Source organism: Patagioenas fasciata, chromosome 1, assembly GCF_037038585.1.
Source record: "Patagioenas fasciata isolate bPatFas1 chromosome 1, bPatFas1.hap1, whole genome shotgun sequence".
NCBI classification, from domain to species: domain Eukaryota; kingdom Metazoa; phylum Chordata; class Aves; order Columbiformes; family Columbidae; genus Patagioenas; species Patagioenas fasciata.
The window spans coordinates 110,740,171-110,753,773 of record NC_092520.1 but is presented as its reverse complement, the minus strand read 5'-3'; the positions used below and the strand labels follow the sequence as shown (position 1 = coordinate 110,753,773).

Genomic DNA, 13,603 nt, shown 5'->3' with positions numbered 1-13,603 from the left:
ATCAACAGCTTTGGTTCAATAGCAGAAACTACAATGGTGAGTGGGACTGGTCATTGAAGCCATCTTGTGAAGGAGTGGGATATGATGTAGAATAGAGAAGCTCAGGACCTGGAGACATTTGCCAAGTTATTAAGCTACCAAAAACCTGACAGCAGAATTAAAATAAAATTAATACAAAATAAGTATATAAAGATATATATAAATTATTAAGCTCAACTACCAAGTCTAAATGTACATATGTAGTGACTGCACCACAGTCTGTAGTGACTGTGATAGCAGCAAATACAGGTGCGTGCAAACCAGCTTTCTCAGGTTTTGTTAGCACTGATGAGGCAGAGGAATGGCTGGAGCTCAGCTGTGGGCTCCCTGCCAAGTACTCCATATTTTGAGTGGGTCTTACACCATATGCTGAATTATCTGCTGCTGCTGCAGACTATGCTGACAGAACTACCAGAATGGTCTTGTTTAACTTTTGCAGCCACATCAGTAACTGAAGTGAATTCATAACTTGAGTGAAATGACTAAAATATAAAGCTTAGGTATTTTGAGGGTTAAATTGGAACCAGGAAATTATGGGATCTCAGCTGACTGAAATTTTGACTGAACTAAAATAATTTTATCAGTCAAAAAAACAAGGCCAAAATTAAAATATTAGTTTTAATTGTAAGATATGTATTAATCAATAGTTTATTTTTCCATTTCAAGAGGAGATTTTTCTTTTAAAAATTGTCAAAATGAAGGATTATGAAGCCAAGCTAAAAAAAAAAAAAAAAAAAAAAATTTTGTCCAACTTTTTTGTTTTTTTAGTTGAGAAGTACATTTTCTTCCCCCCCAATATTTGCTAAGAAAAATGAAAAATATTTTTTGAGTCTATTTAAAAAGATCCTGAGATTTTAAATCTTCTTTTTCAAACAATTAACAAAAAAGATCAGTTATTTATTTTAGCATAGGTACACCTGTCTGCTGGGGTTAGTCCAGAGAGAGATTTTTGATGATTTTCCTATAATAAGAATATGAACCCATAATAACTATCAGGTGCTCAAATATAAGAAGTGGATTAAACCCATTCTAGAAAGGGCCTAGTGACAAATTCCAGCTTGACTTTGAACTTTTGAAGTCACCACGGCCACAAAATGAACTAAAAATGGATGTTGTCAGCTTCATTGAAACTTTGCAAGAGTTATTCTCTTTGCCTCAGGACACTATGGACAGCTATAGACACTGTTAAAGCAATTACAATGCAGTTTCACAACTCTGCTTTCTGGGGATTCCTGCACAGTGTCCAGGTCTTTCTGTATTTGCTGAAGCCAGAGGCAATAAAGGTGCTTAGCATCCTGTAGGACTGAGTTCTTGGTAAATAAAAACATAATTGCTACCCACAAAAGGACTTAAGGTATACCAAAGAACTATATATATATTTTTTAATGGGATAGATACTGCCTTGCAAGCCTTGCATTATGAAAAGCAGATATTTAGCCCAACTTAATTATTTTATTTAATATTCAAATACTTCATTTACATTCAGTTTAATTTATACTATAATTTAGAAAGTGCTGCCTAAGGAATGTGGCAGCTCAAACCTTCTGCTCCCAAATATATTTATTTAAAAAACCACTCTGTTATTTAATGTTTTCAAGAGAAAAGGGCAAGTTATTGCTAGGCTAGGTTGCTTTCTTAAATAGTGTGGGAAAGACTCTTCTACAAATGACAAGCTATAATGTATAGAGCTATAAAATAAACTGATAAGTTAAGAGAGTATGAGAGTATGTACCTGTAATATTTTAGAAACACCTTAAAAGAAAACTAAAATCAAGTTTAAAATGACGGGAAAAAAACCCCATATATCGATGTAACATAATTATTAGCAGGTTTCATTTTCAGTTTTTTGGAAAACATGTGTTTTCCTCTGTTTAAAGGATTTCAGGAAGATAGCTATGAATGTAGCTTTTTTACCCAGCCACGTCTGTTAATCCTAGTGTGCAGAGGCATCAGCATAGCAATAAGTAGCAACAATCCTGCACGTCACTGGCTTTACAAGATGGCATTCAATGAAAATATCTGCACGACCTAATGCTGATTGCATTAATTAGACTCCTTCATTGCTTTGATTAAATCCCCTCATTGCATTTTGCCTTCTATCAAATATGTTAATGTGCACCTTTCTAATGTTCATTAATACATTCTGCTGAAACCAGCCAAATATTCAAGTAGATGAAAACCAAGACTAGTGGCTTTCTTATTTTGCTTTGTTCGTAATACCTGCAAAAATTGTGAAAAGATTCCTCTTAGATGTTATTCAATGGTCTGATATTGATTTTCTTAGTGCTGTCACTTCTTTAATGACTAGTGTATCTAGTTTTATGATGTCTTAAAACTGCTTTGAGAGGCAGACACCGATTACTGTTCTGTTTACTTTGCGTTTCTGAAACAGATGTAACCATGTGATTAAAATGTTGGCATCCCTCGTGATAAATAATGAGTTTTGTTTGACTCTTAGGATTCATTTTTCCCTACAAAATGTTCTTGATGGTTTTGACATAGAACTAAAAGATTCATTTAAAAACCTGGTTTGTAACTTCAATAGAGACATTCCTGTCTCAGAGGATAGGAATGTTCAGAGAAACCATGTATATGAACTGAAGGGTCATTATCAGAATATAACTTGACTGATCTACAGCAGCTCGTTGGAAATTTGGGAGAGGAAAACTTGTTTAGAGAAGCTTTCAGCATGAGAAATAAACATGACAAACAGGAATACAGTCCCAGACCTCCTAAATTCAGTAAGCCAGGTTCTCAATAACATTAGCAGGAGTTGCTTCTGTTTCCTGATTAGGATAGACACCAGGATGAAACTCATCCCTGCGTGAAAGACCAGCACAACTCTTATACCCAGTGTATTCGTCTAAAACCTAAAAACTTTCATTCAGAAATAAAGCGGGATTTTGTGTGGGTTATCTCCAAATGAAGGAATTCCATAGAGTCTTCATGAGTTTTATTCCCCAAGAGCTAGGAAAGCAAAATGCATATGTAATAGTCTGTGCTATAACATATGTATGGGACAGTATCACAATTTATTTTTTTTTTCTCCAAAATAAATGGTTTTCTTCCATATTAGAATGAAATATATTATACCAAAATAAAAATACTGGGAAAAAAAAAAAGGCTAGAGTCAAGACGAAATTGTTGGAAATTTTCTTCATTAATTCACTTAATTCGCATTTAAGTGCTAACTTGCAAACAAAGAGAAAAAGATGTTCCTGAGTAGCTTCACTGAATAAAGCAGTTATGCCAGTAAGCTCTGTGTCTATTTTTGGAAGCATTCACACATGCAGTATTCAGCAGAATATTCACTGTACAGCATGACTGCAGCTGAGTATCACAGATGAGTAATCTACATCAGGTTGGGCAGATTCCCAGAGAATTCAGATGTTCAGTTTTGCTAATGACCAGGATATTTTCGTTATCAGATGTAGGAGAAGCTAAGATCAGTTTATACATTGACAAGCTAATTGTTAATTACAGAAATTACTAACTGTGAGAACATTATCATTGTCGTTGTGCCCTGTAATCAATGACTGACACTATACAGCAGGTTCTCTGTTGAAATAAATGCATCAAACTCCAGTTGTGTTTTGAGCGTTACGCTAGCAGAAAAAATTGTCGTTCCTTTTACAATTTTTGCAGCAATAAAGCTTGGCTGTGATTGGCTGCATGATATTATCTTCCCAGTAGAAAACCAAAAACAAACCCCAAAAAGCCCACAAAACAAACAAACAAAAAACCCCAAAAGACCCCCCAACCATAATCGCAAATTAGTTTGTTGGATACTGTTTAATTGATATGTGTATTTTCAACTGCGTAAGAGACTCCTGCTGAAGCCATCAGAAACACCTTGCATACTTTGATACATAGGTGACCAAGTGTTTTTCTGTCACATGGCCTTGAAATAGGTCATTAAACCACTGCTTTTTAGTTAGTACTCATACTTACAATTTAGAGAGAGAGAATAGTGTCTTTGGCAATCCCCTCCTAGGCATGGAAGATCAAGCGTATCTACAGCTGTTTGCCTCAGACATCTGACTCAACACCTGAGCAATCAATGCTGTTGGACGAGAAGATGGGAGGAAGGCTAAGATCTGAGATAAGCATCAGTTCAAAGACAGAAAGTAGCACTGAAGAGGGAGCAGGGCTCCCTTGCATCCTGCTACCACAGCAGAGCTGGAGACTGAAGCTCTGGTCAGTGAATCTGGTGAGCATGAATCTGGTGGCCATGAATTTGCTGAAAGACTGTTTCTATCTAGATTCCTCTAACACAAAATAAGTATATCTGTGGATTGAGTCCCTAAATCTTGAGATAAATCTACTAAAACTAATCAGATGAATATTCCTTTAGTATGTTAGTATTAGTCTGATCTTATGGCTCGAGAACAGAGGAAAACTGTTTTGCCTTGAGCTATCACTGGCATCAGTGTTTCAACTGAGATTGAATCTTCAGGTCCACACTCCTTGTTCAGAGCAGTGGTGCTGTCAGAAAGAATTTGTGGAGCAGGTGTACTCATGGCCATGTAGGAGTGTATTACTACAGTCCACCCACTTCTACCCTCAGGAGTTTGCAAAATACACACTGTAGTCTGCTTGAGCTCCATGTTGTGATATCATTCTCAGGAGATTTTTTCTTCAGAAGTTAGTTACAATGTTAGCACAGGAAAAATAAATTCAAAACTCTGCAGGATTACGTCTGACTGTGTAAACACATCACTCTCAACTGCTTGTACCGTAAGCATAGCAGAAAAAAGTAATGATGGTTTTGTGACATGCTCCTTGAATTTCTATTTTTATTTCTTGTTAAAATATTTATATATATATGTACACAAAGCCTATCAGACATAAACAAAGATTTCGGTGTTGTATTGCTTCTAACAATGACGCTTGCAGAGACAAAGCATTTCTAAGTGCATTGGCGTGATGATTGATATATTTATGAAGGTACATATTGAAAAAGATAGTGTAATCCTATTGGCATTATTTATGCTTTTGGTATAATATATATCATTGTATGCAAGCTCTTTCATGAATAAGGATTTTTCAGACTGGTTTTTGTTGTCTAAATCACCAACTACTGAAGTTCATGAAAGCAGTGTTATTTTTAGATATTTCTAAACAATTTACTGATTTGATTTATTTATGATTTCTATGTCATGGGAGGAAAAAATCCCTCTGCTTTCCATAGGTTTCATTATATATCTTATTTCAAAGAAAAACTAAAGGCAGTTGCACAACTAGTTGCAGCAATTTTATTCTATCAGCAGCTGCTAATAAAAGGTCCTGCCTTCTTTTCTACATGATGGAAATCAAGTGCTTTCCTAGATTTACGACTAAAACTGTCCCATGTAAACTTATAAGACACTCTCAAGTTCTAAGACCAAGAAACAAGGGAAAGTATGCTTAGTGTTAGTGTATCCTCACAAGATGTGACAATATTTATAAGCTCTGAACTGGAAGTAGCTAATTTAACTGTATGAAACAACATCACCATAAAAAGTACAGTGGCTTTTACAGATACAGGCTTTTTCAAGTAACTTTAACAAATATACTGTTCTTGAGACCTCTCTCAGGTCTGTCTCGCTTTGATTAGTAGACTTTCCTGTTTTGACTCACATCTAGCCAACAGTAAAAAGAAAATTATAAGCAAACCAAGAAAAATCACGTTCCTAGTGAGGCTAAAAAGCCTCATCCTGTTGGGTTCAGACACTGCATTGGTTTGGATGTCAGAAATATTACGTCAGGGCCGAAGCACACCTCATCACTACTGAATGAAGGATGAATAGTGGGAAATGCTGAAGCTTGGAGGGGCTCATTCACAGAGTTTGCATATTGGGCAATCTGCTTTCTGCAGCTCTAACTAGACCGGGAATATTTATTTACATTTCAGGATGATACATTCTTCAGACTATGCAGTTCAGTAGCCTAACTAAATCCATGTCAGCTCATCCATTTTCCAAGTCAAAAGTACAGTGCTGCCATTTTAATGCACTGCCGCTACCATAAAGAAAATCCTTAATGTGAGGAGTTTGTACAGTTGGCAGAATTATTTGACAATATATTCCTTCAGATAGAAATGTTATTAAATATTTTCTTTTTAAATGAAGAATAGATTTATTCCTAAGAGAGTGTTCACAAGCAAGTTAAATGTTGTAATTTCAGGTAGATATGTCAGGTAAATAACAGAGAAATGTGAGTGAGATGAAGTTCTTATTTACTGACTTTGGAAATTCAGGATAAGGAGAGTATGCATTAGCATCTTTCATTCCCTCCAGAGAGTTTAGACCCTAAAAGCTCTTTCCACACTCCCCTTTAATAGCCAGTTCTTGGCACAGCGTTAATGTTGGTTCTAAATGAACCTCTAAGTAATTGCTGCCTTTCCCAGTTGTGACTAGCAGACCACTGAGCAGAAGAATGCAATTAGAACAATTTTAATGGGATGCAGAGAGTTAGGAGTGAATGAAGGCACACACAGAGAAAAGCATATGGTAGACAGAAAAAAGATACAGTAAATAAGAAGTGCTGATTTAATTTCTTCTGTACAAATCTGGCTTCACTGGAATTAGCAACTATTCATGAGTACATTAGAAATAATTGATTTACATATCAGAAGCAATTTATTTAAATTGGTAGTTTTTTAGAATCTTTGTTGAAATTGTGTATATTTAGCTGCAATGCTTTTTGACTTTCTAGGTACTTCTGAGTTAATCTGAAGCATTTGAAAGAGGGTTATATTTAAAATTGGAGGTTGCAGTTTATATTTTTTCATCACTGTAGTAATTTGATTTGAAAAATGTATCAGTTTTGTTTGGTTGGTTCAATACAGCATTCAGACTGCTTTATTTTCAAATGACAACTCTTAGGTTCAAAGAATAACATAAAAGTTTGTTGTAACACTGATACTGTAGTAAGTCTAAGAGCATAAAGCAAGATAAAGTGGGCTTTCAGTTTGGGTAAGTGGCTTAGTAACCTTCTTTACATGGCATTTCTGTAGGACTACAGAGTGAACATTTTTTTGAGACAGCAGTGGAATGATTCACGTCTGGCTTACAGTGAATATCCAGATGATTCCTTGGATTTGGATCCCTCTATGTTGGACTCTATTTGGAAGCCGGATTTATTCTTTGCCAATGAGAAGGGAGCAAACTTCCATGATGTCACGACAGACAACAAGCTGCTGAGAATTTCTAAAACTGGAAAAGTGTTGTACAGTATCAGGTAAAGCAGTTAACTTTTTTTTTTTCCCTTTCTATTCATCCCCTTCTTCCCCCCTGTTTTTCTGGATGCAACTATGCTATGCTTACAGAACATAATGTACATATTTGCCTTTTTTGTTATCCTGTGTGTACAACTGAAATGAGACTTACTTTTAGCAGGGTATAAGGAAAATTTGCTTATGTTCTTTCACTAAGCTTTTACTTTTCAAAAAATAGTCTGCAAGTGCCACAGCAGTACTTCTTAGTCTTGTTGGAAATTTGAGGCTGTCTGAAACTTTAATGGTATGCTTCAATAATTCCCATTAAAGTCAGTTTGAGTCACTCCTCTTACAAAAAGAGGAAACCAACTCCTTAGTAGTTTCTGGATTGCAATTTAAAAGTAAAGAGGAATAGCATTTTAAATGACTGTTCAACACCTTAAGTAAAAATGTGCTTGAAAAGCAATAAATGTGACATGCAAGTTACTGGGTAATTGGAGCTATCTATTCACATTTTAAAAGAACCGTAATTATGGAAATTTTTTTTTAATAAGTGCACTGATGTGTGTATCATGTGACTGGATTTAGGCTGAATTAATAAACACTGACAAAACATGATTTGGTATGACCTGATGAAACAAGACATATGTAGAGAATCAGAATTGCATTGGACAGGCATAAATAGTAGTAAATAATCTGTAGTATTTATTTGACATTCAGCTTACTGTGCACCCCTAATTGATTAATATAGGTAGTCAGAGATACATAACACTGTATTATTGCACTTAATTTTTTTTTTAAGTAAGTGCTGTGTTTTATTTGTTCCTGGGAATGCTTCTTAGCTTTTGCCTTTCTCACATTGTGGAAAGTAAACATGGCTGCATTTATTCAAAAGGTTGTTTAGTGAATTTGCTTATCTGTAAGGCAGATTAGTTTAGAAGGCAGTTGTTTCTGAATGGACATTCTGTTCATGACCTGCATTTTCATAAAGGAATTATTATTGATCCAGGTTCAGGACAGCTGTGTTCCTTAGGATGTTAAATGAATGAATAATAACACTTCATCCATTTACTTAATCTTGTTCAAATTCCTTGAGAAGATCCCAGTGATATTTGGATGGAAAGTAAATATTTATTGAGTAAGGTTTGAAATTGGTGTACCTGAACAGTTTAAGAAAAATACTAGGATACTAGGATCAAACTAGCACTAGCAGAGTGATAAATATGCTGTCAGTAGAAAATATTTCTTGTTTCACCCTGGGAAAGAAATGAATGCATCTATTTGTTTGAATGACATCAGACACCATCTTATCGGAGGCAATAGTGCAGTTAGGTGCTGTTCTGAATGTAGAGGAATAATCTTCCTGACATTCGTCCATGCAGAAAGAATAATATTTTGAGCTGTCATATCACATTTGTAAAATTCCCACATCTAAATGCAAACTAATCTGAAGCATAGTAGGCAGCATTCCAATGGAGTACTAAACAAAACTCACTGTTTCTCATTTGTATCACACAGCAGTAATAGAGGGGTATCTGCCACCTCTAACATGGCATATAAAGAAGAAAACTTTCCAGAGTACAGAAACTTGAGGTCAGAAGCAATTAGAAAAACTTGTCTAGATACTGGGCTAGATGAATCTGTGTGTTGCCAGTTACTTCTACTTGTACTGTGCAGGAACAAACTGGAATATTTTAGTGATTGTTTTCAGTACATTGAGAATGTTACAATGCTTCCATTTTCATTACTGCACCTGACATCAAGGTATTTAACATTTAGTGCGCTGTAAATGTTTAAAGCACTTCACAGACATGCCTGAGAAGTAGAGGTGTAAGATGCTTTGTCATATTTCCAAACTTACTAAAAGCAAGATCAAATTAATCTCACGTAAATATAAACTGCTCTCTGCATAAAATGAGTTTTAAATTGCTTCCGATAATGAATGGGTAAGAAACAAGGTGTGTGTATTATATCTTCCTCCCTATACACTGCACAGAAAACATGGAAATATGCTACACAGGAGGCAAAACTGGCTTATGGTGTTAAATGCTCCCAGATGCCAACCCTGCCCTTTCTGGAAAGAATGTGGAATGTCTCCTGGAACTAGGCCCCACGATCCATATTTCACTAAAACAAGACACTTGGTGTAGGATATGGATGCTCAGTTAAGCCATGAAAGGGTCAGTGACGATCTGGCCCATATGTTACCTCTGGCTCTGGGAATTATCTCAGCCTATGGCAAACAAGAGGCTCTTCATCTTTCTCTCAGTAAGGGATAAGCCATGTTGTATTCACTGGTGGTGATAAGCATGACATAAATTTCCATCATAGTTTACCTTAGAGTAATTAGGATGCTCTTGCTTGCAGACTTCTAGATCTGTATTTAATTCTCTTGGAGTTGTTATAGAAAATAAAGCCAGAGTTGTTGTTGGTTGATGTACCCACCTATGAATCATGTAAGTTTCGGAGTCCAAACTTATTTTTAGATATTTGCTGCGTGCTCAAATGACTATTTTAGGATGTGTTTTCATCTCAGCTAGCACGCTATGTAGAGCCTGAGGTTCTATATCTGGATAACTAGTCTAAACCTTTGAGTACTGCAGAAAGAACTATAACCATGTGGAGGGAACCCAGCGCTACTCAACACTGTAAATATAATCTATTACACTAGAGATGTAAAAACCAGCTCTTAGAGGTGCATACGTTTTGAGAAGTCAGCAGTTACAGCAAAGCTTTAGGTTGGTGCAAAAGTAATTTCAGTTTTGGACCATGAATTTTAAATCATTAGAACTATGTTCAAACACATCTTTATTAATCATAATAGGAACCATTACAATCAACACATTTTTGCCAATGAGAAATAAGTTTGTTTATTCCTGTAGCATGAAAATCCATGCTTCAGGATTTGCGATGAACTCTAGGAAAGCATTTTCTGTATCCTGCTGGTTGTTGAAGAGTTTTCCCTGCAAAAAGCTGACAAAATGCTTGAAGAAGTGTCACTCGGTGAGAGGTCAGGTGAATACTGCGCATGAGGCAAAACTTTGTAGCCCAAATCGTTCAACTTTGGAAACACTGGCTGTGTGACATGCGGTCAGGGGTTGTTGTGGAGAAGAATTGGGCCCTTTCTGTTGACCAGTGCCAGCTGCAGACATTGCAGTTTTTGGTGCGTCTCATGGATTTGCTGAGCATGCTTCTCAGATGGAATGGATTTGCTGGGATTCAGAAAGCTGGAGTGGATCAGACTAGCAGCAGACCACCAAACAGTGACCTTTTTTTGGTGCAAGTTTGGCTTTGGGAAGTGCTTTGGAGGTTCTTTTTGGTCCAAACGCTGAGCTGTTCATTGCCAATTGTCACATAATATCCACTTTTCATTGCATATCACAATCTGATGGAGAAATGGTTCGTTGTTGTTGCATAGAATAAGATGACACTTCAAAACAATCTTTTTGATTTTCAATTAGCTCATGAAACACACTTATTGAGCTTTTTCACCTTTCCAATTTGCTTCAAATGCTGAATGACCATAGAATGGTTGACGCTGAGTTCTTTGGCAACTTCATGTGTGGTTGTAGGAGGATCAGCTTTGACAATTGCTCTCGATTGGTCGTTGTCAACTTCTGATGGCTGGACACCACGTTCCTTATTTTCAAGGCTCTCATCTCCTTTCAGAAACTTCTGGAACCATCACTGCACTGCACGTTCGTTAGCAGTTCCTGGGCCAAGTGCGTTGCTGAAGTTGTGAGTTGTCTCTGCTGCTTTATGACCCATTTTGAACTCGAATAAGAAAATTGCTTGAATTTGCTTTTTGTCTAACATAATTTCCAAAGTCTAAAATAAATATAAAATATACAGCAAGAAATAAATCAGTAGCAAAAAAACATAAAGTAAGAAAAGCACATTAAAATTATATATAACACAACCATATTTATTTAAGAATATATTCCAATATCAATCGGCAAATTTCAACAATGCAAAAAATGCAGTTACTTTTGCACCAAACTACATTCAGCAAGCAACTACATTTCAGTCAGGATTGGTCTCAGTTGCACTCTTTGAGCTTCAAAACAGTTAAATAGCTATAACTTTTATTTTAAAGCCCTCTGCAGAGAACAGTCAACAAGAGTGGTTTGTTCTAGCGGCATTCAATAAAATTAGCTTAAGATGTGTATATTTTGTTTGCTGAAAAAAAAAAAAAGAGACTTAAAATCAGAACCCACATAATGTCATGCCCCAGATGCCTGTGACTCATCCACTCCCGACCCTTCAATGATCAATGGATTGGATTTTGTAGTGGCCTATGGACTCGGAAAGAGTGGCAGTGCTGTATGATGATACTGAGAATCCGGTTCCTGGCAGTCACATTCTGCATGACACCAGATTTTGCATTGCATACGCTGCTGCACTGATTTTATGTTCCCGGGGCAAAGATTGTATCTTCTCTGGCCCATTGCAGACACCTGGGACATCAGGAAAATGTTAAATAACCTCACAGGAGGCTTCACATTCTCTCCAATCCCTCAATTTGTGCTGTCTGATTCCCACAAACTCATTTCAGGCTGCCAGCCAGCTGAGAAAATTAGCATCTGCTAAAAACCTTATTTTAGCAAAGTAATAGAAAATGGAATAGTTTTATTTAAGTTTTGTGGGTTTTTTTCTGCATTAATTACCTCCCCCTCCCTTTTAATATTTTCAGTGCATCTTAGCCACATGAGCTTGAAGCAGGAGGTGATATAACTCAACTGTGATATTGATCCATGGCATTGAACCTAGAATATATTGGTCAGGAAGGTAAAGGGGTTGTAACCTTCTTTTTTCTTTTTTTTTTTTTTTTTACTGCTGCTCCAGAAAACACTCTCAATGGCCTGATAAGGTTGTAGAGCTGTGTTCTGAAATGTAGTGCCAGTGCATCTAGCCAGAAATAGTTACAAGGCAGATCACTTCATATTTTTAAAATATGCAAAGATTTTAGAAGGTATTGCATAATTTGACAAGAGAATCACTTGAAATCCTAGGGAGATTTGTGCAAATTCATAAATTTCACCTCCTATTTTTGGTATTCTTATACAAAGTGCAAGGAAACAAAGAAAGAATTTCCACAAGTCTTTAAAAATATTTCTTTTTCTCTCTTTATCTCCACAGTTCAAGAAATGTTAGACAGTTATGTAGATAATTAGGTCTTCATTGTTTCAACTCTTCACCTAGATTTAATTGTTAAATGTGATTAGGGATGTAGGAAGAGTGTCTGCTAAAGACCAGTACTGTGCTGTTTAGGGCACCACAAAACAGAAATAACTCAAGATATTGGATTGCTCTCTCTCTGTGCAGCTGTTTTGGGGGTGATTACTCCATTCAGCAACAGGTAGCTGATAGGATGAGCTAGCACATCTAGAAGCCCTTTCCTACTTATGCAACCAAACAGAAGTGTCTGTCAAAACAGCACATTCATTTGCAATACTACTTCCCATGGTAACTGCGCTACTCAGGAGTTTAAAAAATCAATTCTTCCTGGTGTGACCATCTTGCTGAATGACAGAGCACTGAGTCAGCTTCCCCCTGCACCCCCACTGCTCCACACACAATTTGGGTCACATTACGAGTTATGATTACCATCATGTATAAGTTATTGAAACAAATCTACAGCACTTTCATAATTCAAGGTTTCTGAGTGAAAATTTTCAGTCTTCTGTGTACTTGTGTTCTTTACTCTATGGGAAGAACATGGAAAAATGATCAAGGAAATACATAGGTAACACTGGTAGACCCTCTGCAATAGACTTCTCATAGGGAAAAAGTCCACTTTCCTTCAGACGTAAGATCTTTAGAATGTCTACTGTAGAACATACTGCCATGTTACAGAAAGTCAAGTGTGGGTTTTCTAAAACAATTTTGTGGTACAGACCTTATCAGTTAAATGATAATGAAGCTTCATTTACACCTGATGACATAGTTGCATGTAAGTCATCCATGGCACGGCACAGTCTACCCTCACAGAGTGGTCAGAAATCTTATGTTCTACAGCTCCATGTGCATCCTGCGCTTTAATTTGATGACTCCAATTCTATTTTGCAACTTAATGTTGGGATTTAAGAGGATTTGGATTTTACTAGCAACATTGTCTTCCATGGGACAGATTAGCAGGGGGGAGTGGGGCAAAGAGACTGTTATCATGATTGACATGGCTGTTTACTATGTAGGAACTCTTCTGTCCAACCTCATGCAATCATATTTATCACTTCAGCTCCTACCAGAATAACAGTGATCATGAAAAGGTGAGGATTTTCACTTGGAATTCAATCTCAGTCAGCACAGGAACATTTCCATAGAAAATTATTTAATTATTCCATTAGCAAAACTGCACACTTTCCC

At 36.5% G+C, this 13,603-nt stretch overlaps 1 protein-coding gene across 4 annotated transcripts in view; it reads left to right on the top strand.

Annotated features, from left to right (window-relative positions):
• The window catches only part of GLRA2 (glycine receptor alpha 2), a 127,316-nt gene that overhangs the window by 22,399 nt on the left and 91,314 nt on the right, over positions 1 to 13,603 (top strand). For all 4 annotated transcript variants that reach the window (XM_071812830.1, XM_071812831.1, XM_071812829.1 and 1 more), the window contains one exon: positions 7,037 to 7,260. In XM_071812830.1, the coding sequence (XP_071668931.1) occupies positions 7,037 to 7,260 (224 nt within the window). The remainder of the gene's footprint in view (positions 1 to 7,036; positions 7,261 to 13,603) is intronic.